At 47.4% G+C, this 24,543-nt stretch overlaps 1 protein-coding gene across 1 annotated transcript in view; it reads right to left on the reverse strand.

Annotated features, from left to right (window-relative positions):
- Positions 1-24,543, reverse strand: part of SRRM4 (serine/arginine repetitive matrix 4) — a 174,883-nt gene that overhangs the window by 25,840 nt on the left and 124,500 nt on the right. The window contains exons 2-8 of the mRNA XM_015101644.4: positions 21,631-21,777; positions 20,044-20,130; positions 14,220-14,291; positions 11,044-11,070; positions 8,677-8,727; positions 5,455-5,553; positions 2,505-2,661 (exon numbers count right to left, since the gene is read on the reverse strand). Coding sequence (XP_014957130.1) covers positions 2,505-2,661; positions 5,455-5,553; positions 8,677-8,727; positions 11,044-11,070; positions 14,220-14,291; positions 20,044-20,130; positions 21,631-21,777 — 640 coding nt within the window. The remainder of the gene's footprint in view (positions 1-2,504; positions 2,662-5,454; positions 5,554-8,676; positions 8,728-11,043; positions 11,071-14,219; positions 14,292-20,043; positions 20,131-21,630; positions 21,778-24,543) is intronic.

Below are 24,543 nucleotides of genomic sequence, written 5' to 3' on the forward strand. Positions count from 1 at the left end.
GCCTGGAGCCGTTCCCCCTGCTCCGTTACTGTCACCAGCGCCGCTGCTATTGTTGCCACTATCATTACCACTTCCCTTCTTGGTACTGCTGTTACTTCTATCCACCGCCAGCAACGAAGGACCTACCGCTCACCTGCTTCAGTCTAAAAGTCTTACAGTGAGTTGTTGCATCCTTACAACATCCCTCTTATGAGGTAGGTCTTACTATTATCCTCATTCTGCAGACTCGGGAAAGACGGAGGCATGGAGAGTTTATGTAACTTGCTCAAGGTTCCACAGTTGGAAAATACAGAGCCAGCATCTGGAGTGTTGTCATTTGGACACTCTCTACTATTCGCTTATTTTTGCCCCTGTGCCAAGTACCAGGCTTAGCTGCTTACGAAATTATTTTGCTTTTGTCCCCTGAAGAAGGCTTCTGAAGAAGAGGCTTATTATCTACATTTTCTAAAGGATGAGGAAAGTGCAGCTGACAAAGTTTTAAATATTTTAACTATCCCTGACTTGGGACCAGGGTTTGATCACAAAATCATAATCTCAGGTTTTTAACAACTCTGACTTGCTGGAGCCCCTGGAAGGCAGTTCTCATCTGTGAGTTCAGATTCTCCTTTTGGAATCTGGGCGCTGGGTTCGGTGGGCTCTTAAGGCCTATGCCTTCTAGGTATGGATGAGTTCTCTGCTCTTCTAGTAGGGGCTGGGCCCTAAGAGCCAATGGCCAATCTGGTGCCTCACTCACTGGTGTGGGAGGACAACAGTTTTGGGGGCTGGGGGCGTTAAAATTCAGCTTTTTGCAACACCTTGGTCCTGACGGTTTGGAAACTGTCCCAGGTGAGAGAATACAAGCCATTTGCTCCCAGTGGCACTTTTTATGGAGTGTCAGTTGGGGCCACTGAATGGCTGCCATAAATACCGTGACCAAACAGGTTGGGTGGCTTTCACTAACTTAAAACCATTCTTCCACCTCTTATTGCTGGTATTTTAAATGTGCTACCTTTGCAACAATTCCTTTGGGACACAGGTATGATAATCATGCTTATTTTCCAGTTGAGGAAGCTGAGGCTGGAAGGAGTAAAAGGATTTGTCTGGCCAAGCCAAGTCTTGAGTCCAGGCCTCTGGACTCTGCCTTACTAGGAAGAACTTTCATAGGCATTCGTGGAGGGGAGAAGGAACACGAGCATTTACCATCTGCAAATACTGAGCAACTATAGGTACCCTCCCTCTGCAAAAGAAGGGCCTGGGGTGAGCTGCGGACGGTTCCAGCAAGGCAGATTACAGCAGAATTATACCTTGATGATACAGATGTCTTGACTGGTAAAGAAGAGATTCTCAGAATGCACTGTGGATATAACTATTGTGTCCAACCAATGTTTATCATCACCTTCTCTTCCTTGACCTCCCAGCAAGAACCTCAGAGCTTTTCCTTACTTCCACCTCATCCTTTCTAAGGGAGCAGCTCTCTGAAATTTTCACATCCACGCCTAGCTAGAGGAGACAGGACCCTTCCCAGTTGTCAGGTGTAAGTGAAAGCTACGTCTGTGTTGAGTCTCCTCCTGTTTCTGTGTCTGTCCCTTTAGAGTCTACAAAAGGCTTTCAATACTTTCTGTTACTGGGGATCCCCCACAATCCCCCCATGGAAGTGGTATTATTTCAAGTTTGCCAATGAGAAAACTGAGTTTCAAAGAAGTTGGATGACTTTCTCCAAGCTACACAGCTAAGAAGCTGAGTTCAGACCCAACTCCAAATGCTTTGCTGAGGAGACTTCCTGGCATCAAACTGTCTGAAGTTGACCCTCCTTGCTGACCTAAGGGACTGTTGCATGATCCCATTTAAGGCCAGTTTCTCGAATGGATTCACTCTTGCTTTGCCCTATGGCTTTACTCCATACCTTCATCTTTCTGAGCCTTGGCTTTTTGGTCCCACCTGTGGAAGCAACTAGTGAAGACAGCTGAGTCCTCAACTCCCTGAGACCTTGTGTGAATATGAGAGGTTAAGTGCTATCACCTCCTTGGAGGAAAATTCTCATATATATATATTCTAGGCCGAGTTAATATGGGTGATATCAAATCCCATCTGCTCATCAGTGCTGCAGCCTAGCTGTCAAAGACGCAGACCTCGTTGCAAAGCTGCAGTGCCTCTGTCACATCAAAGACCCCTCTTCTCCTTCCCCAAAGAAACCTCCTACGGTGTCTCACACATGCCCTCCTGCAGATGTCACTCTGAAGACCAGAATGTATTTTCACCATTCCCCTGATAAAGATCCTGGGTGTTTCAGGTTTTCCCCATTCCCCCCACCCCACACACCCCCCCCACTTGCCAAGTCCCCAAGCCAAGTGCTGCCAAAGGCTGGTGAATGACCATTCAGTTAAATCAAGAAGGAGGCCTGAAACCAGTGGGATATTTGCCCGAAACTGAATTAAAATGTGTCATACACTGCCCTGAACTTGTGCCTCCACCTCCCCCAAGTGTCCCGGCCAAGACTGGCAGAGGAGGCTGTGCAGAATACTTACTACACCCCTGGCTGACAGGAAGCTGAGCATCTGGAGGGGCTGGCTGGGTTGGGGGCTGGACCGGGCCTCTGGGCTGGCCTTGCAGAGGGTCTTGGAGCAGCGGCGAGAGTGCCTTCGACGGGACTTCCGCCCTCCCTCGGGGGACCGGCCACGGTGCCTGGATGCAGGGCAGAGAGATCTGAGGGTTTTTTGATGGGGAGCATGGCAGAGAGGTGACTGAAGGCCTAATAGGATCTGAGGACAGCGGAGTGTGTTTGGGTGTGTCTGCGTAAACTATGTATGCGTCCCTCCGCTCACCCACCTGTCCGTGTTCATTCATTCTCTCGTTTGTTTGACAAATGTGTATTCAGGTACCTGGCACTGGTCGGGGCTGGGGATGCAGCTGTGAAGACAGAAAGGGTCCCGATGATCCTGATTCAGTTTACTCTGCTTTGTGTGCCTGTGATTGTCTCCCTGCTTGCCTGTCTGTACGTGACTGTGTGTACGTCTGGGTGTGTCCATCTGTGTTTTCATGTGTTTGTCTATAAATGTAACTGCTTATATCTGTGTGTCTTTGTGTATCTGGCTTCACCATCTGTGAAACAGAGGCATCTTATTGACTGTCACCCAAAACTTTTGAAAAAAAAATCTGACGAAAACGACAAAGATGCCTTCTGCAAGCTTGTCAGATGTAGATCTGGCTGCCTGTCTGTGTCGGAAACTAAAGGAATCTCTGACTCCTTAGAAAGGGTGTATTTGGACTCGGCATTACTATTTAGCTCTGAGTCACAGTAGTGATAAAAATAACACCTTATGGATTTTCATGGCATTTGTAAGCCCTTCGCAAGGTGCTTTCACAGTCCTCTCTCCATCTCAAAGACACAGACAGGGCAGGTATTATCTCTTATTCCCAGATGAGAGAGCTGAGGCTCAGAGATGTTTAGGAACCTGCCTGACATCACACAGCTTGCAGTGGCAGAACGAGGGTGCTGTGGGGACCAGTGCCTCTGGTTCTTGCACTGGAGTGTCCCTCTCTGCTCTAGGGCCTCTCACTTCTCTACTGAGTGGCCCAAGGGCCAGCTCTCAGGTTGCTCCCACACCTGCTGGAGTGTCCCTTAGCGCAACAGGCACTGGGAGGCTGCGGCAATAGCAGCAGGAGGCGTGCTCGCAGAAGGAAGGCTGGGGTGAGGGCCTGTGATATGCGCCCCTTTCAGAAGAGGTGAGCCTTAGAAAGGGTAGAGTGCGGCCGCTGAGAGTCTGCAAGCAGGATCTGCACCGTCCTCCCACCCAGGCTTGGGCTGAGTCACACAGACCTGGGTCCTGGCGCCAGCTCTGCCAGTCACCCCTCTGCCCACCAACACACAGGCTTCTCATCTGTAAAGGTCAATCATGCAGTTGAGCTCAGTGTGTCAACGCCCTCCGGACAAAGGCCAACGGGGGCACCCTGTGCTCAAACAAGCATCTTGTTACTGCTCCCTGCAGTGATGGAGAACACGCACCATGGGCGAGTGGAGGACGTCTCTGTCGGGTGGGCGGTGGTCAGAGAATCTATTAGAAGCATGTGGTCAGGGACTCTGGGAAGCATGTAAAGAGCTGGGGCTTTGATCTGACTGGATGCTGTCAGGGAACAGAGGTAATTCTCTGATTGGGCGTCTTCACCAGTCTTACCTAGAAGGAGGGGAGACTAGACTGAGGTTAAGGCTATCACTGGTAAAGACGGAGGATGGAGAGATGCAGGGTCACTTTGGGGTCGTGGACAAAGTCCCTGTTTTGTCCAGGCTTGCACCTGCTTCCAAAAGGGTCTTGGTTTTGTCTGGATCACTTAGGATCACAGAGCAGCCTTGTGTGATGTGGGAACACCACAGCTACTGGGGCGAGTCCTCGATGTCAGGCGCTGCTTCCACACCTGCTCCACGCATATCTGGATTAGATCAGAATGTCTGGAGATGGGATCCAGGCACTGGTATTTTTAGACTTCCAAAGCAATCATGGAGCAGCCGAGGCAGAGAAGCTCTGGTCTGGCTCATGGTGTGACGGGGATGATTAAGAGACAAAATCTATTTGCAATTGCAGCACAGTGCCTGGTTCAGAGTAGAATTTAGATTCCCATTTCGCTTCCTCCTCTTCCTTCCTGTAGACATTCTGACTTAGCTGGGAATGCGGCAGGACCAGGACAGCGAGATTTTAAAATCTTCCCAGGTGAGGTGACTGCGTGACTACATAGGTCAAGTGTGAGAAGGATTTAAGAAAGAATAAAAGAGCCTCTGACATCTGGAAATTGGCCTGGTACCATCAAGGGGCCCTTGACATTCCCAATGGTCTCAACAATTTCAAACACCAACATCCACGAAGGCCCACTCCCTCTTTCTCTTGTTCTTCTCATCCACAAGAGCCTCTTCCCCTGCTCAGGCCAGGGCAGCCAATGTGTCAGCATAAAGAGGGTCAACGTTAGGAGCAAGAGGGCTCGGGAGGGCCACAGAACCAGATACCTTGTGCTAGGTAGCCTTTCCTAGGTCGCTTAGCTTCTCTGTGCTTAGAGCAAGCCTGAGAGAGAGACAGCCAAGTGAACCAGACGCCCCAGTTCAGTCCTAGCTCTGTCACTTAGCAGCTAAGTGCCTGGCAAGTTCCTCTCTGTGCCTCAGTTTCCTCATCTCTAAAGTGGGGATGACAATGGTGCCTCCTTCCTAGGGGTGCAGAGGGGATCATGCAGCGGACCTTGAAGAGTGCTTAGCACCTGGCCATGTGTTAGCAAGCCCTGTGGCCGCTGTCCCTGTAAGTGGAGGCAGCAAGTCCTGTCTGCAGCCCCTCTGCAAGGAAGTGGTGACAGCTCAAGTGTGAGGCAGGGGCTGCCCCTCTGCTGGGAGAGCGGCTTCCCCAACAGTGACGGTGGAGGCAAAGCTGATGGTGACGGTGTCTTAGCCGGGCTCTGGGCTGTGGTCGGGGTGAGGAGATGCCTCGGGGCGGGGGTTACCTGCTGTCGCAGCTTGAGGAGCGGGACTCTGAGCTCTGGGACCGTGAGGGGCAGTGGTGATGGCGGTGGCGGCGAGATTTTCGGGGCCGGCTTCGCGATCTTGAGGGGGTGGGGGTGAGAAGGAGGGAACCAGAGGAGAGAGAGAGAGGTTTTGATCTTGTGACACACACCGTTCTCTTGCACTTGAGTAACTGTCCAAGGTCATGCACCCCCCAACTCCCTGCATCACCCTCACTTCCCATCTTTGTAACTGGCCATCCTGAACACAAAGAAGCAGAAAGGGGGTCGTCGAGGGGAGACAGCCTGATCCCCAGGACTCTTCTGGAAGCAGAGTGTGTGCCACCTGCACACATCACCTCTCCCTTGCCTAAGGCAGGAGTCTCCATTTCAGGAGCCAGTCAAACACCGCAATGTGGGAATCAGTCGGGCACTCAAGAAATACCAACCAGAGGGCATGGGCAAGAAAGTGACTTTGCCTTCAGAAGAGTGCTGTGGTACCTGATCTAACTTTTCAGGTAAATGTAGAAATGGAGATTTTTGTGTAATTTATTCCTATTTTAAATGCAAGCTCATTAAAAAAAAAAAAAAAAAGACACCGTCTAGGGCAAACAAAACACAGCTGCAGAATCCCTTAGGCTTTTGGGCTGCCAATCTGTAACTCAGACCAGGAAAATTAAGCCTGGATTCTTAGCATGGAGTCAAAAGCCCACTTTCAGAGTGAGTTACAAATGTCATTATCAACAAGAATTACAGTTCATGTAGTTGCTACCACTACCACTTACTTCAGCTCTCTCTAAATAATAACAATGACTTAGAAGTAGCAATAGCAGTGGCAGTGGTCACTGGGGACATACAAGGAATGTCAATCATTTGGGCCAAGTCAGGAAGCCAAGGGGTGGTTAGAGATGATTCTATTAAACGGTAACTTGGTTATCCCAACAAAGGACTCAGGTATTCTTACTCAGGTATATCTTGTCATGTGATCCCTTCTCTGTTTAAAACCCTTGCACTGTCCTCATGTCAAGTCCAAACTCTGACCTTGAACCCCAAGCATCTTCAGGAACCAGTCCCTGCCTAGCTCTCCAGCCTCCTTGCATGGCATCTACAGTCCTGGTTTGCAAGGCTCAAGTGACACCGAGGTGCTATATTCTGGCTCACACATATCCCACATTGAATCATGTCCTGATGATGATGGTCATGGCAGGTAAACTGTAACACACACTGCCTGTCAGGCACTGGGTTCTGAGCATTTTCCTTAAATGGACTCATTTACTTCTCACAACAACCCACAAAGTGGATTCTCTTATTATTCCCATTTTAGGGATGCAGAAACTGAGGTACAGAGATTTAAACCACTTGCCTGGCCTGCAGCCTAGAATGGTTACCTCCATCCTTCTCACAGGAAACCTCCTCTTACCACCACACCCTCTTTCCTGCACCTGGGGTCCCACCGTGCCCTGAGCTTTCATCTGCCACTGTGGTGCCAAGACCTGTCCCACGTCTCCTGTGTCCTGCTGCACTGTAAGCTCTTGAGACTGGGAGAAATGTCTGCCTAATCTCTGTCCTTGGGCCCCACACGGGGCCTGCCACCTGTTAGGGCCTCTCTAAGGGATGCTGAACAAGCGGAAGTTTCTCACTCCAGTGGTTCCCTGTTTAAATGCAGCCTTAACTAACCACACGTTTTGGCAAGGACAACCACCTTTATCTCAAGGGTGCCTCGTGTTTCTTGCTTCTCCCTCTCCTGACTCTTGTCTTTCTGGCTTTCAGAACCTTCTTTTATGTCCTGCTTGCGATTTCTGAGACTTGGTGCTGGGCAAGGTAGCCACTTTGCTGCCCTCAGGCAGGCAGTCCATACCTCAGTGATTTTTTCTTCTTTTTATGACTGTCCCAGGACTCCTGGGGTCTGGGCCCAGGCCCTGCTTAGTGACTGTCTAGACTGCAGCCCTTCAGACAAGTGATGCTCATGTCTCTGAGAACAGGTGCTCTGTCTATGCTTAGGATGAACATATGCTCGACACAGATGACCAGTGACTGCCTCTTGACTTGACTTGAACAAGCTTGATGATCAGGAAGTTCTTCCCTGAGCTAACTTACAGCTCTGCTGCTTCCTCACGGAGCGTTCCCCAGGCCCCCGTGATGGTGCCTGAAATGCCCTCTTTCGCACTGACCTTGGGTGAGGAGGCATTTGCTTGGCCAGCAAAGCTGAGCGCCCCCCTCTGTGCCTGCTTCCTCTTTTCCCTCCCCTGCAGCTCACTGACTTTCATCCCATTGCCTTTGATTCTCACTTTAGAAGCTTCTTGGTGGGAGATAAAATATTAGTTGATTGGAAAACACATGCACTAACATTTGCAAGGGTATAAAGTAGGTGGGTTGTAACCAAATTTACTTTTAATTTGACTGGGAACTGAACTCTACAGGCAGTGCTGGCTGATTTGAATTTCTACTACTGGCTATAAACCGAGGACCAGCTGGGGACCGAGGCTGGGGGTAGGCGCTCCCCCAGTATCTCCATGCTCTAAGCCCAGGGACCACAGCTGAAACTCACATGTATGTGCACACACATGATCAAGCCCCCTTACTCACTCATGCACGCACAGCACACTTGTGTACTGGTAAACCCCTCCCCCCCACACACAATCCCTAGGAGTCATGCACATAGATAAGTAAGCAGTGCACACACCAAGGGCATGGAACTAACACTCTGTAACAAACAGAGCACGGATATGCACGCTGTTTAAGTGCATGCTCACATAAGCAAGGGCACACGTGGTGCGTTCTCGTGAACCCAGACATATATCACACACACATACACACTAGGCACCCACATTGCACACAAATGTTTGCACAATAGAAAAATATACAGATATTTACAAAGTGCACACTACACATATGTACCACATACAAATGTTACACAGTGCACACACAGGCACACAGAATTCACACACAGGGGCACAGACATATACACCATTCACTTTCATGCACACAGAGACACACATGCACACACACACAACAAACACCACCTTGCACACCCATGCGTGCCAAACCCACAGCTGCGGGCCTACACACAGTTCTGCTGTTCCGTCTTCCCCTTCCTGTCCCTCCTCACCCACCAGCCCCATCTCCCGTTCCTTCTGTCTTTGGCAATTCCAACCCTCTGGCCATTCAGAGGTCAGTCCCCCACCTCCCCAAATTGCCAGTACATTGCAGGTGGAATGTACATACTGTTTTTTGTGCCTCTTCTCTTCCTTTCTTTTGCTTTTTGGGCTGGAGGAGCTGAATGAGAAATGGCCAATCAATTGAAAGATGCAAAATTCCAGTGAATGATAAAAATAAAGTAGTTAAAATGCTTAACACATGGTGGTCACTAGATCCAGGCAGTTTGGGAGTGGACACGGATCGTTTCTAAAACCAGAGCAACCAGCCCACACATATAGACTGAGGACAGGGAATAAAGGACACCGAGATCAGTTTTGGTAGCTTCATGGTAACAGCAGTAGTGAAGGCAATCATATTTGCCATGTTTTGAGGCTTTATTATGGGGAAGCGCTCACTAATACTTTTGTCAACAATCTCATTTCATTCTCCCTACAACCTATGACTTCCCTGGTGGCTCAGATGGTAAAGAATCTGCCTGAAATGCGAGAGACCCAGGTTTGATCCCTGGGTAGGGAAGATTCCCTGGAGAAGGAAATGGTAACCCACTCCAGAATTCTTGCCTGGAGAATTCCATGGACAGAGGAGTCTGGTGGGTTACAGTCCATGGGGTTGCAAGACTCGGACACGACTAAGCAACTAACATGTATAGACAACCTGCGGCATGTTTAATAAGTATTGATTTTATAGAAAGTGGAAACTAAGCCTCAGATTGGCTGAGAAACTTGACCAGGATCGTACAGGTGAGCTGGCATGTGGCCCCAGATCAATGGTCCCTAGTGTCTACCCTCTTGACTACTGTTCTAGTCTTTTCTAAAAGAAAAGACTGGAAAATCCAGGGAGATATTCTAAAGCCTCCTAAAGTTTGGCAGATTCTGAAATGTTCTGCTCATGAATATTCAAGTATTTTTTTTTTTTTTAAGTCAGAGTACTGGGGTGTGGGCAGAATGGACAATGATGACTCAGGGTCTCCGCATCATCAAATAGAGGCCCCAAAGGCAAACGCTATTTGATAATTCAAGTCAGACTGGCTTCAGGGGGTCACCAGGAACCCATCATTGGCCTAAGTCCCGGGAAGGGGAAATTTGATTTCATCCAACTGAAATCGCATCTTGACATGAGCTGTGGGATATATGTCTGTGTCTGGGACTCAGCCTGGGCAGTGGAGATCCCAGGTCCTCACTGAAAGACCAGGTTCACCTCCTGGCTCTGCTGCTGAGTTGCTGTGTGACATCGGGCAGGTTACCTGTCCTCTCAAAGACCCAGTTTCCTTGCCCTTGAAATGGGGTCATTGCTTAAGCTGTTGGGCTAAGTGAATAGATTACCTTGGTAATCAGTGTCTACTTGTTGACTGACTGAATGAAAGGATTTTGCACTCTGCCAGTGGCTGCAGCTGCGCTACTGTCATTTAGGAAGCCACTGCAGGCTGTCCTGATCCTCCATCAGGCAGACTTGGGTTTCAGTTTTGGCCCTGCCTCCTCTGACTGTGTGTCTGTGGACATGTCGGCCACATCTCCTGAGTCTTAGTTTCTTTATCTGTAAAATGGAAATAATAAAGATATCCTCTGCACAGGGTTGTGATGGGGACATATAGAGATTAAATATCCATGCAGTGGACAAGGCTTAGCATAGCATCTAATTTACAGTGAGTACCCCACAGGTTATAGCTTTATTTGTGCTCACCCTGTGTTTCCAATACTAGGCCTCTATCCCTTAGCTAGGATCTGGGAAGGCTTTGGTGGGGTGATGCTTCTCTACATTCCCAACCCAAGATTTCCTTTTTTCTTTTGGCCATGCTGCACATCTTAGTTCCCTGACTCTCAATGAGCTCACATTGAACTCAGGTATTGAACTCATACTGCCTGCATTGTGGGGGCTTCCCAGGTGGTGCAGTGGTAAAGAATCGACTTTCCAACGCAAGAGACGCAGGTTCGATCCCTGGGTCAGGAAGATCCACTGGAGGAGAAAATAGCAACTCACTCCAGTATTCCTGCCTGGGAAATCCTATGGACAGAGGAACCTGGTGGGCTACAGCCCATGGGGTCACAAAAGAGTCAGACACAGCTAAGCACACACACACACACTCCTGAATTAGAAAGTGGAGTCTTAACTGCCGGACCACCAAGGGAAGTTCCCAACCCAGATTTCAACCAGTGGTCAAACAGACCCTGGAAAGGGTGGTAAGACTTGCCAGGGAGAAGGGTCAGTAGGAACTGGCCTAGCAGCAACCATATGGCCTAGTGGAAATTGAAAGTTGGCTTGGAACTTTCAGGGAAACCAGATCACGGCCTTCATTTTGGAGGAAACCGAGGCCCAGGAAGATGAAGAGGGAGTGAACACAGAGGTGGAGGCTGAGAGCTGGACCCTAGATGCTACCTAAACTTGGTTAGGAAAGCAGAAAGCCGAGCAAGCAACCAGAGGCAACAAGATGCTTACCTGTGCCTTCTCTTCTTGGAGAATGACCTGATTGAGGGGGAAAGAAAAGGGAGAGAGAAAGAGAGAGGACGGAAGGGAGAGAGACAGGGAGGGAGGGAAGATGAGGAAGGAGGAGAGAAGAAAGGAACAGAGGGTGTGGGGGAAGAAAATAAATGTGAGTCTGAGTTTCTTTTCCTGGGATGGTTGTATCAGCACATTTATAACTTTTTATTTTTTTCCTGGGCTGTTCCCTCACCAGGGATCAAACCCATGCCCCCTGCAGTGAAAGCATGGTCATAACCCCTGGACTGCCGGGGATTTCCCTATCAGTGCACTTGTGGTCAAGCTACACGGGGACCAGGACATCTGGTGAGCTCTCCTCCTCTTTTCGATTTGAAGATCATATGAGAAACCTTGGCTTGCATTTTGAATTATCAGTGTTTCAGTCCTCACCCAAATTTGTCAGTAAGCCCGTTCTAGAAAAGGCTGCATGAGGAGGCCAGGACAGAGAGTCCCTCTGCCTCTTCCCTTTCCCCAAGGCTCACTTTGGTTCTTTCTCTCTCTAGCTGTGGATTCACCATCATCAACATCTTCAAGGGACAACCGGTTTCCACATGTGGAACTCCTGCTGGGGTCCCGGCTCTGTACTAAGCATCGCTCACACACAATCTCATCCAGTCTTCCCCCTAAACCTGTAAAGTACTACTGATAGCCCTTTGACAAAGACAGAGGAATTAAGTTGCCCAGGACCACACAGCTTCACTTGTGTAACTCCAACTCATTCTCGGATGTCACCTCCTGTAGCATTTTCCAGTCCCCTCAGGCTGGTTTGGTCCCCTCTCTGTTCCCACAAGCCCCGAGTGAGCTGCCGAGCTGAGCCTCACTGTGGCACAGACTTCTTCATAATATGACTACCATTGTCCCCACTAGAATGTGAGCGACTTGAGGGCAGGGACTGGGTTCTGGTCACTGCTTTGTTCCTGGGGCCCAGAATCTCCTCATTCATGATATATAATGGGTATTCAATAAAGAGGTGTGGAAAAGGGATTTTTCTTTTAAACCCTGAAACCTTAGTTAACTGAAGGAGGAGAAAAAGTTCAATGCATCCTCTACCTTTAGCTTCCAGTTCCAAAAAGTTAGCCATCATTAACCAAACATTTCAAGAACTTGGCGAAAATGGACTAAGATTAGAGTGATGCTCAGTAGACGAGGGTTTGAGAAGAATCAGATCATATTTCCCGCTCCTAATTTCCCATTTTATGGTCTTCCTTCCCTCTAAACTTCCGACAACCCCTGGGCCAACTGTAGCCCCCCAAAGAAAGTCTGTTTCTAATCCTCTGGCTAAGTCGCTTTCCTATGAGAAGCCGTTGAGTGAGACGCCACTTGGTTCCCAAGATCCATAGAGAAAAATGCTCCCTCTTCCCATCCCACCCCTAAACTGCGACAGATCACTCAGCACAGGAAGGTGACAAGCTGGCAGTCTGTGGTCACGGGCAGGCCCTCACCTCAACAAAGGACTCCACACTGGGAATTTCAAACCCCAGGTTAACAAGGGCTTCCCTTGTGATTCAGTTGGTGAAGAATCCGCCTGCAACGCGGTAGACCTGGGTTTGATCCCTGGGTTGGGAAGATCCCCTGGAGAAGGGAATGGCTACCCACTCCAGTACTCTGACCTGGAGAATTCCATGGACTGTATAGTCCATGGGGTTGCAAAGAGTCGGACACGACTGAGTGACTTTCACTTTCACACGTGTACTGAGCACAAACTCAGACAGCATCAGTGGGCGTGTTTGGACAGGTGGTGGACATAATTTGTGAGACCAAACTGAGGAGAGGCCATTCTGGCAACAAGGGCTGAAAGCTGACCACACCCCTGGGTTGGGAAAAGCCTCTTGGGGGTGAGATGTGGCGGGGCGGGGAACCCAAATGACCTCTTACCTTTTGTTCTGTTGTGATTGTTTAATTGCACAAGTAATCCACCACCGGTGTAGAAAAATTGGAAGATACAGATAAGCAAAAATAAAATATAAACCACTCTTTCCCTGCCATCCACAGCCAACCACAGCAAATAGCTTTCGAAGATACACCCTCTGCCCTCCAGGGGTCAAACGAGCTTTGTAAATGTGTGTAGATGGGGGAGGCAGGTTAGGTGGGGACGGTGCGGCCCCCTGGCTCTGTCTAAACGCACAGCAAGTCCTCAGTTCCAGCGGATGGCTGCCTGTGGAAAGATCGGCCCAGTGAAGACAGCTTCTGGTTTTACAGAAGTGCTGGAAAATTTTTTGTATCGTAAAATGTTGGCTTGGCCCATGAACCACAGATTTGAGACCTCTCATGTACAGCGTTCCTGTCTTTTATTTTTCCACACAAACTTGTGTGTGTGTGTGTGTGTGTGTACATGCACGTATGTATAGTGAGCACCTTTGGGAATGTGTGTGTGCACGCTCAGTCACTCAGTTGTATTCGACTCTTTTGAGATCCCATGGGCTGTAGCCCACCAGGCTCCTCTGTTCATAGGATTTTCCAGGCAAGAATACTGGAGTGGGTTGCCAATTCCTTCTCCAGGGGATCTTCCTGACCCAGGAATCAAACCTGAGTCTTCTGTGGCTCCTGCATTGGCAGGTGGATTCTTTACCACTGAGCCACCTGGGAAGCCCTTCGGAATGTGCGTTCAGTCACTAATGCCTCTTAGTCCACAAGTAGATGTCTACAGGTATGCCCAAAACATGGGCAATCCTGAAGCAATGTTTCACATGATCCCATTCTCTAGGACACAGCTGGATCTATCAGAAAGGCCTCTCTGTGGGAATTTAGAATAACAAACAAGAAAGATTCAGTATCTTCTTGTGATCGGGCCTGCGACAGGAAGAGACGGGAACAGCGTACAGGGTCTGTGTGCCCCTGTGTGCACTATGGAGCTGGGCTTGGGTTGTGTTAGCTTCGGTTCCAGCTCTTCACCGAGACCTGGCTGGTCTCCTTAGAACAAGTTCCCCCCAGGCCTGAGTTAGTGTTAGTGGGTTTCTGGTCTTTGCAACACGAGTCCCAAGTTACACAAGTTACGAATACAAGCCCATACACAGATGAGTGTTTTTCATTAACAGAATGATAAGCTTCCAAGTGACCTTTCAGTGCCGCCCATTGTTGCCCCCATCCCAACCCCACCTGAGGCATCCCTGTGTGCAGAAGAGGAAGGGCACTACCTGTGTCGCTTATGTTTCTTGGAACTCTTCTTCTTCTTCTTCTTGACAGGTGATGGGCTATAAGATGGGGACCTGCAGTGGAGAGAAGACATACTTGAGACGGAGGCTTTGAGGGCCAGGATCGGTCCTTTCTCCAGTTCCCAGACACAGCCTCAGCTCTTCCAGGAACACATATCAAGGATGATACTTTGTCTTAAATGTTACTGTGTGTTTTATATGTATTATATGTATTATTTCATTGAATCCTTCTACATACTTCTTAGGTAGGTACAATTGCTACCCTCCTTCTTCAGACAAAGTAAGTGAGATTCAGAGAGGTGAAGTGACTTGCCTAAAGACAGTTGCCTAAATACAGCGAAGAAGTGAGTGAGCTGAAATTCAAATCGAAGCTTCTCTGATCCCAGGGGCTTTGTTCTCAATCACTGCCCTCAATCACTGTTCTCAATCATCACCCCGTAGCTGCCCTCCTGGTCGGACCACAATATTTATTTTTGTCTGCTGCCCTTCCCCAAACTGTGTATGCTTTAAAGGCCTCTCCTCTGCCCCACCCTGTTGTCTCCCTGGTCAGACCAAACTTCTGCAGGATATCTTGCCAGGATGTTCTCAGCGTGGGTCCTTGCCACAAAGGGGTTACCCAGGAAACAGATGCCCTAGAATCATGACTATGATTCTAGGCTGGGGTTCAGGTGACTTGACTCTCCCATTAACTCACAAGTCAGCAACCTAGATAGCATATTCAAAAGCAGAGACTTTACTTTGCCGAATAAGGTCCATCTAGTCAAGGCTATGGTTTTTCCAGTAGTCATGTATGGATGTGAGAGTTGGACTGTGAAGAAGGCTGAGCACCGAAGAATTGATGCTTTTGAACTGTGGTGTTGGAGAAGACTCTTGAGAGTCCCTTGGACTGCAAGGAGATCCAACTAGTCCATTCTGAAGGAGGTCAGCCCTGGGATTTCTTTGGAAGGAATGATGCTAAAGCTGAAACTCCAGTACTTTGACCACCTCATGTGAAGAGTTGACTCATTGGAAAAGACTCTGATGCTGGGAGGGATTGGGGGCAGGAGAAGAAGGGGACGACAGAGGACGAGATGGCTGGATGGCATCACTGACTCGATGGACGCGAGTCTGAGTGAACTCCAGGAGTTGATGATGGACAGGGAGGCCTGGTGTGCTGCAATTCATGGGGTCGCAAAGAGTCGGACACAACTGAGCGACTGAACTGAACTGAACTGAACACCTCAGGCATGTCACTGCTTGCTCTAAGTTTCCTATTCTCCCACTGATGAAATATCAAGGTTGAAACGTATCTGGAGTTGCAAACTCAATGCCAAGAGAGACCTGCCTCTCAGACAGCTTAAATGGATGCAGCGGGTTGGGGGGTAGATGGTAGGGAGTGGTGGGGCCTGTGGTGAGCCAGGGAGCACCTGACCTAGAAGGATGGCTTCTTTTCAGATTAGCTGAAGGTCTCAGGTAGGAATGCAGGCCTGGGCTTCCAGAGCACTTGCCTTTTCAATAGTAGCTGTCAGAGAACATATTTTCATATGAAATCTCATGGTTTTAAAACAATGGCCATCAATTAAAAAGACAAAAAACAATTTGCAGGTCAAATAAAACGTGTCTGCAGGTGGAGATGCAGGGTTGAATGACAATCTGATGTAGGGAATCAGAGCACCTGTCCCCAAAAACACTGAATGAATGAAGGAATGAATGAATGAAGCCTAATCCCTGTGGCTTCCTTCTTTTTTTTTGGCTTCCTTCTTTGACATGTTCTCCTGCCCATCCCTAAAATCAGGAAGCTCAGGCCACTTACCCCAAGTCTACCCCTCACCATAGAATGGCTGGAACTCAGGTCTTCATTCACATTACCCTCTGGGTCCTCTTCAGGCCTCACCATTTAGAACTAGGCTAAAGTAGGGGTGAAGGAAACAGAGCCCCTGAAAACATGGAGTTGGGGCCCAAGGCATCCAGAGTCTGCTCTCTGCTGCCCCCTGGAGGCTTCTTCAAATACTGCCTCTGAGGTTTTTTAGCAAACACCCTCTTCCAACAACACAAGAGAAGACTCTACACATGGACATCGCCAGATGGTCAACACCGAAATCAGATTGATTACATTCTTTGCAGACAAAGATGGAGCAGCTCTATACAGTCAACAAAAACAAGACCAGGAGCTGACTGTGGATCAGATCATGAACTCCTTATTACCAAATTCAGACTCAAATTGAAGAAAGTAGGGAAAACCACTAGACCATTCAGGTATGACCTAAATCAAATCCCTTATGATTATACAGTGGAAGTGGGAAATAGATTTAAGGGCCTAGATCTGATAGATAGAGTGCCTGATGAACTATGGAATGAGGTTCGTGACATTGTACAGGAGAACAGGGATCAAGACCATCCCCATGGAAAAGAAATGCAAAAAAGCAAAATGGCTGTCTGGGGAGGCCTTACAAATAGCTGTGAAAAGAAGAGAGGCGAAAAGCAAAGGAGAAAAGGAAAGATATAAGCATCTGAATGCAGAGTTCTAGAGAATAGCAAGAAGAGATAAGAAAGCCTTCTTCAGCGATCAGTGCAAAGAAATAGAGGAAAAGAACAGAATGAGAAAGACTAGAGATCTCTTCAAGAAAATTAGAGATACCATGGGAACATTTCATGCAAAGATGGGCTCGATAAAGGACAGAAATGGTCTGAACCTAACAGAAGCAGAAGATATTAAGAAGAGGTGGCAAGAACACACAGAAGAACTGTACAAAAAAGATCTTCATGACCCAGATAATCATGATGGTGTGATCACTCATCTAGAGCCAGACATCCTGGGATGTGAAGTCAAGTGGGCCTTGGAAAGCATTGCTACGAACAAAGCTAGTGGAGGTGATGGAATTCCAGTTGAGCTGTTTCAAATCCTGAAAGATGATGCTGTGAAAGTACTACACTCAATATGCCAGCAAATTTGGAAAACTCAGCAATGGCCACAGGATTGGAAAAGGTCAGTTTTCATTCCAATTCCAAAGAAAGGCAATGCCAAAGAATGCTCAAACTACCGCAAAATTGCACTCATCTCACATGCTAGTAAAGTAATGCTCAAAATTCTCCAAGCCAGGCTTCAGCAATACGTAAACCGTATTGCTGTTCAAGCTGGATTTAGAAAAGGCAGAGGAACCAGAGATCAAATTGCCAGCATCCACTGGATCATCAAAAAAGCAAGAGAGTTCGAGAAAAACATCTATTTCTGCTTTATTGACTATGCCAAAGCCTTGGACTGTGTGGATCACAAGAAACTGTGGACAATTCTGAAAGAGATGGGAATAACAGACCACCCGACCTGCCTCTTGAGAAACCTGTATGCAGGTCAGGAAGCAGCAGTTAGAACTGGACATGCAACAACAGACTGGTTCCAAATAGGAAAAGGAGTACATCAAGGCTGCTTATTAAACTTCTATGCAGAGTACATTATGAGAAACGCTGGGCTGGAAGAAACACAAGCTGGAATCAAGATTGCCGGGAGAAATATCGATAACCTCAGATATGCAGATGACACCACCCTTATGGCAGAAAGTGAAGAGGAACTCAAAAGCCTCTTAATGAAAGTGAAAGTGGAGAGTGAAAAGGTTGGCCTAAAGCTCAACATTCAGAAAACGAAGATCATGGCATCTGGTCCCATCACTTCATGGGAAATAGATGGGGAGACAGTGGAAACAGTGTCAGACTTTATTTCTGGGGGCTCCAAAATCACTGCAGATGGTGACTGCAGCCATGAAATTAAAAGACGCTTGCTCTTTGGAAGGAAAGTCATGACCAACCTAGATAGCATATTGAAAAGCAGAGACATTACTTTGAGAACAAAGGTTCGTCTAGTCAAGGCTATGGTTTTCCCAGTAGTCATGTATGGATGTGAGAGTTGGACTGTGAAGAAAGCTGAGCACCGAAGAATTGATGCTTTTGAACTGTGGTATTGGAGAAGACTCTTGAGAGTCCCTTGGACTGCAAGGAGATCCAACTAGTCCATTCTGAAGGAGATCAGCCCTGGGATTTCTTTGGAAGGAATGATGCTAAAGCTGAAACTCCAGTACTTTGGCCACCTCATGCGAAGAGTTGACTCACTGGAAAATACTCTGATGCTGGAGGGATTGGGGGCAGGAGGAGAAGGGGACGACAGAGGATGAGATGGCTGGATGGCATCACTGATTCGATGGACGTGAGTCTGAGTGAACTCTGGGAGTTGGTGATCGACAGGGAGGCCTGGCGCGCTGCGATTCATGGGGTCACAAAGAGTCGGACACGACTGAGCGACTGAACTGAACTGAACTGAGGGTTTTGAACTTTCCCTTCTAAGGAACCTCTTGATGAAAGTGAAAGATGAGAGCAGGAAAACTGGCTTAAAACTAAACATTCAGAAAGCTAAGATCATGCAGCTGATCCCATTACTTCATGGCAAATAGATGGGGAAACAAAGGAAACAGTGACAGACTTTATTTTCTTGGGCTCCAAAATCACTGCAGATGGTGACTGTAGCCATAAAATTAAAAGAGGCTTGCTCCTTGGAAGGAAAGCTGTGACCAACCTAGACAACATATTAAAAAGCAGAGACATTACTTTGCCGACAAAGGTCCATCTAGTCAAAACTGTGGTTTTCACAATAGTCATGTATGGATGTGAGAGCTGGACCATAAAGAAAACTGAGTGCTGAAGAATTGATGCTTTTGAACTGTGGTGTTGGAGAAGACTCTTGAGAGTCCCATGGGTTGCAAGATCAAACCAGTCAATCCTAAAGGAAATCAGTCCTGAATATTCATTGAAAGAACTAATGCTCAAACTGAAACTCCAATACTTTGGCCACCTGATGTGAAGAACTGACTCATTGGAAAAGGCCCCAATGCTGGGAAAGATTAAAGGCAGGAGGAGAAGGGGATGATAGAGGATGAGATGGTTGGATGGCATTAGCGACTCGATGAACATGAGTTTGAGCAAGCTCTGAGAGTTGATGATGGACAGGGAGGCCTGGCGTGCTGCAGTCCATGGGGTTGCAAAGAGTTGGACATGACTGAGCGACTGAACTGAGGCCATGTAAGAACCATCTTTCTGACCACCCTTTGGGGTCTGGAACACTGAACCTGCTTTTAGTGTAGGGATTCACAGCCTAGAAGAAAGCCTGAAAACAATTTTAAATGCACAAAAACTAAAAGGGTTGTGTATAGAAAAAAATCCATATGGTACAAAAGAGTCAATAGCTGGAAAAATATATAAAGTCCATTATCTTTGGCATTTTTGTAGTGGTAGAAGCAGCTGAGGAGCCTAGAATCAAGCGTCTGTAAGTTCTGTCACCTCCTCTCTGAGCCTTTATTTTCTCATCTCTAAAGTGGGGATAATAACTATGAGAGAAAGGAGTCATGATGACTGGAGTCAACACTGTGTATTTGAAAGTTGCTAAAAGATTAGACCTTAAGATTTCTCATCACAAGAAAAACAACTATAACTATATGAGATCAAAGCGCCTGGCATGGCACTGACATAAAGTGAGTTCTCCAAAAATACATAAAGAAGTAAATACTAATGGTCACGGTCATGCTTCACATTAACTATCATTTACTGTGTGCCAGACGCTGTGGCAGCTGCTTCCATGTCAACTTTCTTGTCTAATACTCACAAAACCCCAAGAGGTAGGTATTTCTACCATGTTTCAGAAATGGAAACAGGCTCAGAGAAGTGAAGTGACTTGCCCAAGGTCACACAGCAAGTTGAGAGGCAAAGAGGGGATCTGAACCCCAGAGGAGTCACTGCCTAGCTCAGGAACCCTTCTGTCCCTTCCCCCATCTTCAGGAGCCCTCACCTCCTCCTCTTCTTCCGCGTAGCTTTCTTCTTCTTTTTCTTCCCCCTGGAGGAAGGTAGCGGCGTCAAGTCTTTGCTGCGGGAGGCACTGAGGAGAACACAGAACAAGGCGTTAGAGGACCCAGGGTTCCCCGAGCCGCCAACTGGTGCTGTTGTAGCTGAGAGATGATCCAGTTCCTGGGAGGGTGAAGGACCCTCAGTGAATACCTAATCACCACCTCATGGCTGATTTGGTTGCACTTCAGGTTAAATGCCTCAAATAAGGAGCCAACGCTGACCTAACAAGACAGATGCTCTACGTTACCCAAACACCAATTGATTATTTAAAACAGAGTTATAGAGGTTAACTGCTCCTTAATAGATTTATTATTGAATTTGCAAATGGCTCACCTTGGTAAATAAATCGGTTTTTAAATAATTAATCAGCAGTTCAGCATCCTCCCTCCCCAATACATCGTGTCTGTAGTTCCTGCTGGAAATTAAATGGGAGGCAAAAGGCAGGTTAAGTAGCAGCTGATTATTAAAAGTATATTTGCCAAGGTCTAATGTAACGAGATACATATCTCATATCGCTTCACAGAACCTCAAAAACCTCCACTCCTCAGGAATAATTATTTCCTGTTCAATTAAATTCAAATGCTCAGGCTGCAGTTAAATGAAGTCAAGTTATCTCCTTTTATAATTGGGGCAGGCTCCAGGGATTTTTTTTTAAAGCAGTATCCATCCCACGGCAAAAAGATACGGTTCTGGATGAAAAACTGCTTGAGAATTGAAACAGGCCAACCCTGCTGAACCTCACTGGGAAAAGAGAATATTAATAAGAATATTATTGTCATTATTAGTAATAACACAGCTACTGTATATCCACTTACTATGCACCAAATGTTTTATATACTTTGATACTAACAAAAGCACTTTGAGGGTGTTATGATTTTTACTGTCTCATTCTACAGGCAAAGAAAATCAGGCTCAGAAAGGTGAACTGCCTTGCTCAAGGCTGCGCAGTTAGGAAGTGTCTGAGGGGGATATGAATCGAGGCCTGTGTGATTACTGTCCTGAGAGCTTTCCCACAAAACCAGCTGCTTTCTCAAACTTGTTTGTGTGGCTGATCTTTTGGAAGTTACTTAACTCTTTATAAAACATCAAAAAATGCTGCCATAATTAATTCCATTTAAAAATCTGGTATTTACAGTTAGTAGAAAAAAAACGATATAAGTAATTAGAATACATGTTAACGTCTCTGCATTGCCAGTCAACAAAAATCATATAGCTATATCTTCAAGAGACTCACTCTTAGCAGATTAAAAATAAAAATCACAGGGGGTAAATATTTAACTACTTAGACACCTGTTCACTAGCCTCGGGAGTCTACGAATCCTCTGAAATGGTACACAGAATTAGGAGGGTGTTCTTAGTACTCATAGCTTCCAACTAATTCTCAAATGGGTTTTGATTTGATTTAAGGATCTCAAAGAGGAACTTGCAAGAGACAGAGGGGAAGAGCGGTTGGAGAAATAAACTTCGTTTTTTCAGCCTCAACTTGAACTTCCGTGTTAGATCAGAGAGGGGGATGGGGGCAGAGTCTCACCTGCGTGCTCTGGCGGGACTGGGCTCCCGGCAGGCTTTGCCTCTGTCCCAGCTGTTGGTGCCCAAGACCTTGGAGGCCAAATGCTGGCTCAGCTTTTCCGAGGGTCCATCCTGAGCTGAGACCATGGGGCTGCTCTGGGGTTCTGTCCTATAGAGGAAGAAAGAAGGAGGCAAAAGCATTAGGATATGACAGAGATTCTTAATGTTCATCAAGCATGCACAGATGTCTGACTTCCCTTGGAGTTAAGCTGGGGTCATAAATATCATCAGGGGTCAGTGGTCTCTGCGTGGGGGTGAGGCAGTCAGATCTGTGGGCCATCTTCAGCTCTCTCTTTCCCTCTGTCACAGAGACTTTCGAGGCCACACCTTCCAAACAGTGAAGCTACTGGATGGGAAGAGAGATGCCTGGATCACATCAGACTTTGCATGACAGAAATAAGCCTTAGTTAGGTTAAGCCACTGAGGTTTAGGGGCTTTAGGCTATCCTGACTTAATCACAGGGAGGGGTTGGGAATCAGCATTTCACTTCCTTCCTCAAGACGTTTTCGGAGGCCAAAAGCAAGACAAAAGTGGAAGTGAAAGTGAAGTCGCTCAGTCGTGTTCGACTCTTTGCGACCCAATGGACTGTAGCCTACCAGGCTTCTCTGTCCATGGGATTTTCCAGGCACGAATACTGGAGTGGGTTACCATTTCCTTCTCCAGGGGATCTTCCCAACCCAGGGATCGAACCTGGGTCTCCCATATTGGAGGCAGGCGCTTTAACCTCTGAGCCACCAAGGAAGCCCCCCGCCAAATAAGAATTGAACCCAGGTCTCCTGCATTGCAGGCAGACTCTTTACTGACTGAGCTACGATTAGTTCAAACTCTCTTTTGCCATTTCTATCCCATTTTTCTATCTTATCTGTGTGTGGCATAGAGATACCTTAATTCAAACACTATCTTCACCATTTAGTAACTATAGAACCTTGGATTAGTCGCTCAACCTCTCTGAGCTGCAATTTACTCAGCTATAAAATAGAGGATAATATCAGTCCATATATCATTGAGTTGTAGTGAAGATAAAATAAGATAATATAAGCAAACGGGAAAGGCCTAAAATATGTCATTTCCATTTTCCTTTACTTCTCTGTGAACCAAGCCTCCTATCTGGTGTCCTTAGCAGGTGTGAGCTCACCCATTTGGGATAGCAGTTCCAATGAAGGCCTGAAGTTCTCCCCTCTGCCTCTGAGATGAGGTCCAAACTGCACAGAAAGATGACCTGTGTCCCACCTCCTTCTCTGAGTCCCAGAGAAGGAAAAGCAATTGCCTAGTTACTTAGTCTCTGAAGGGGCTGTCACTCAAATCTCCTGGCTCCTAACCAGGAAGAGGCAGGAATCTGAGAGCCACAGGTGGATCTAGCAACATCCAGCCAGCACGCTTGCTGCACTCCCCGCCTGCCCGCCTGCCTGCAGATCCCAGGTCAAGCACTGATCGAAGGCACTAGCATCTCTCCTGCACTGAGCTTCTGCAGCCACCGCATCAAGATTGGCTTTACGACTCAGGATAAATGCATCTGATAAGCCCCCCTGCTCCTTGGGGCTGCCAGGAGCGCAGGCCGAGCCTGGTCAATATTGAAGGGAGGGCAGCAAAACATATCCATCTCCGTCAGCCGCTTATCAGTGTATCTTTAGAAGCAGAGCTAGGGGATGCTTCAAGCCCAGGAAAGATGGAGATTCTAGTGGGGTCTACCCAGCCCTCTCACTGTCAATTCCATGCTTCCAGAACTCCACTTTTCCCCCATGATGAGGGTTCCATTTCTATGTCTTTGTTCCCTCTGGTCTTTGTTCCCTCTGGTCCGTGTGGAATGCTGTCCTGGCTCTTTTCAGACAATTCAAAGCTTGCAATTTCTGCCCAGCCTCCAGCAAGTTTTGCCTCTTGCCATTCTTGTCCTAGCTGAGGCTAACCTAAAATTCATCAGCTCTGATTCCCTGGGTGCCTGCAGTGTCTCCGGGCCAGTTTTAAGTGTGGGGATGTAGTGAACAAGACACAGGTGTTCCCAGAGATCATGGAGTTTGGATTATACATGGAAAAGCAGGTAATAAATGCACAAGCAAGTAATAATATGGCTTATTCATCAGTAATAAATTATATAGAGAATAAATCAGTGTATAGGGCCTAGAAAAGTGAGAGGGGTGACTGTTATTTCACATTGGGTAATCATGGAGGGAACTTCCCTGGTGGCTCATTGGTAAAGAGTCTGCTTGCCAAAGCAGGAGATGGGGGTTCAATCCCTGGTTTGGGAAGATCCCCTGGCATAGGAAATGGCAACCTGTTCCAGTATTCTTGCCTGGGAAATCCCATGGACAGAGGAACCTGGCAGGCTACAGTACAACGTGTCACAGAAGATTCAGACATGACTTAACAACTTAACAACAACAACAGCAAAATAATCATGGAGAGCCTTTCTTAGGAAGTAACAGGGTGGAGACTTGAAGGATCAGGGACTAACCTTGTAGTTTGTGTTGGCTTTAAAATGCGTTTACAAATTTTCGACATTCATACCATCAATTAGGGAGCCTAATTTCCCTCCCCTAGGATACTGGATGGGCTCGTGACTCAAGTTGAATGAACCGAATGAAGTAAAAGTGATGTGTGACTTTCAAGACTAAGTCATGAAGGTAACTTCTGCTTCTTCCTCTTGGATTGATCACTTTGAGGGAAGTTGGCCGCCATGTAGTGAGGACACTCAAGCAGCCCTTTGGAGACATCCATGTGACAAAGAACCGAGACTTCCTGCCAACAGCCAGCACAACCAGCCGTGTGAGTGAACCACCTTGGAAGTGAGTCCTCCAGCCCCGGCAAGCTATCAGATGAGACAGCAGCCGTGGCTAATGTCTGAGAGGTAGTGACCCAGTCACCCAGCCAAACTTCTAAC

Source organism: Ovis aries, chromosome 17, assembly GCF_016772045.2.
Source record: "Ovis aries strain OAR_USU_Benz2616 breed Rambouillet chromosome 17, ARS-UI_Ramb_v3.0, whole genome shotgun sequence".
Classification (NCBI taxonomy): domain Eukaryota; kingdom Metazoa; phylum Chordata; class Mammalia; order Artiodactyla; family Bovidae; genus Ovis; species Ovis aries.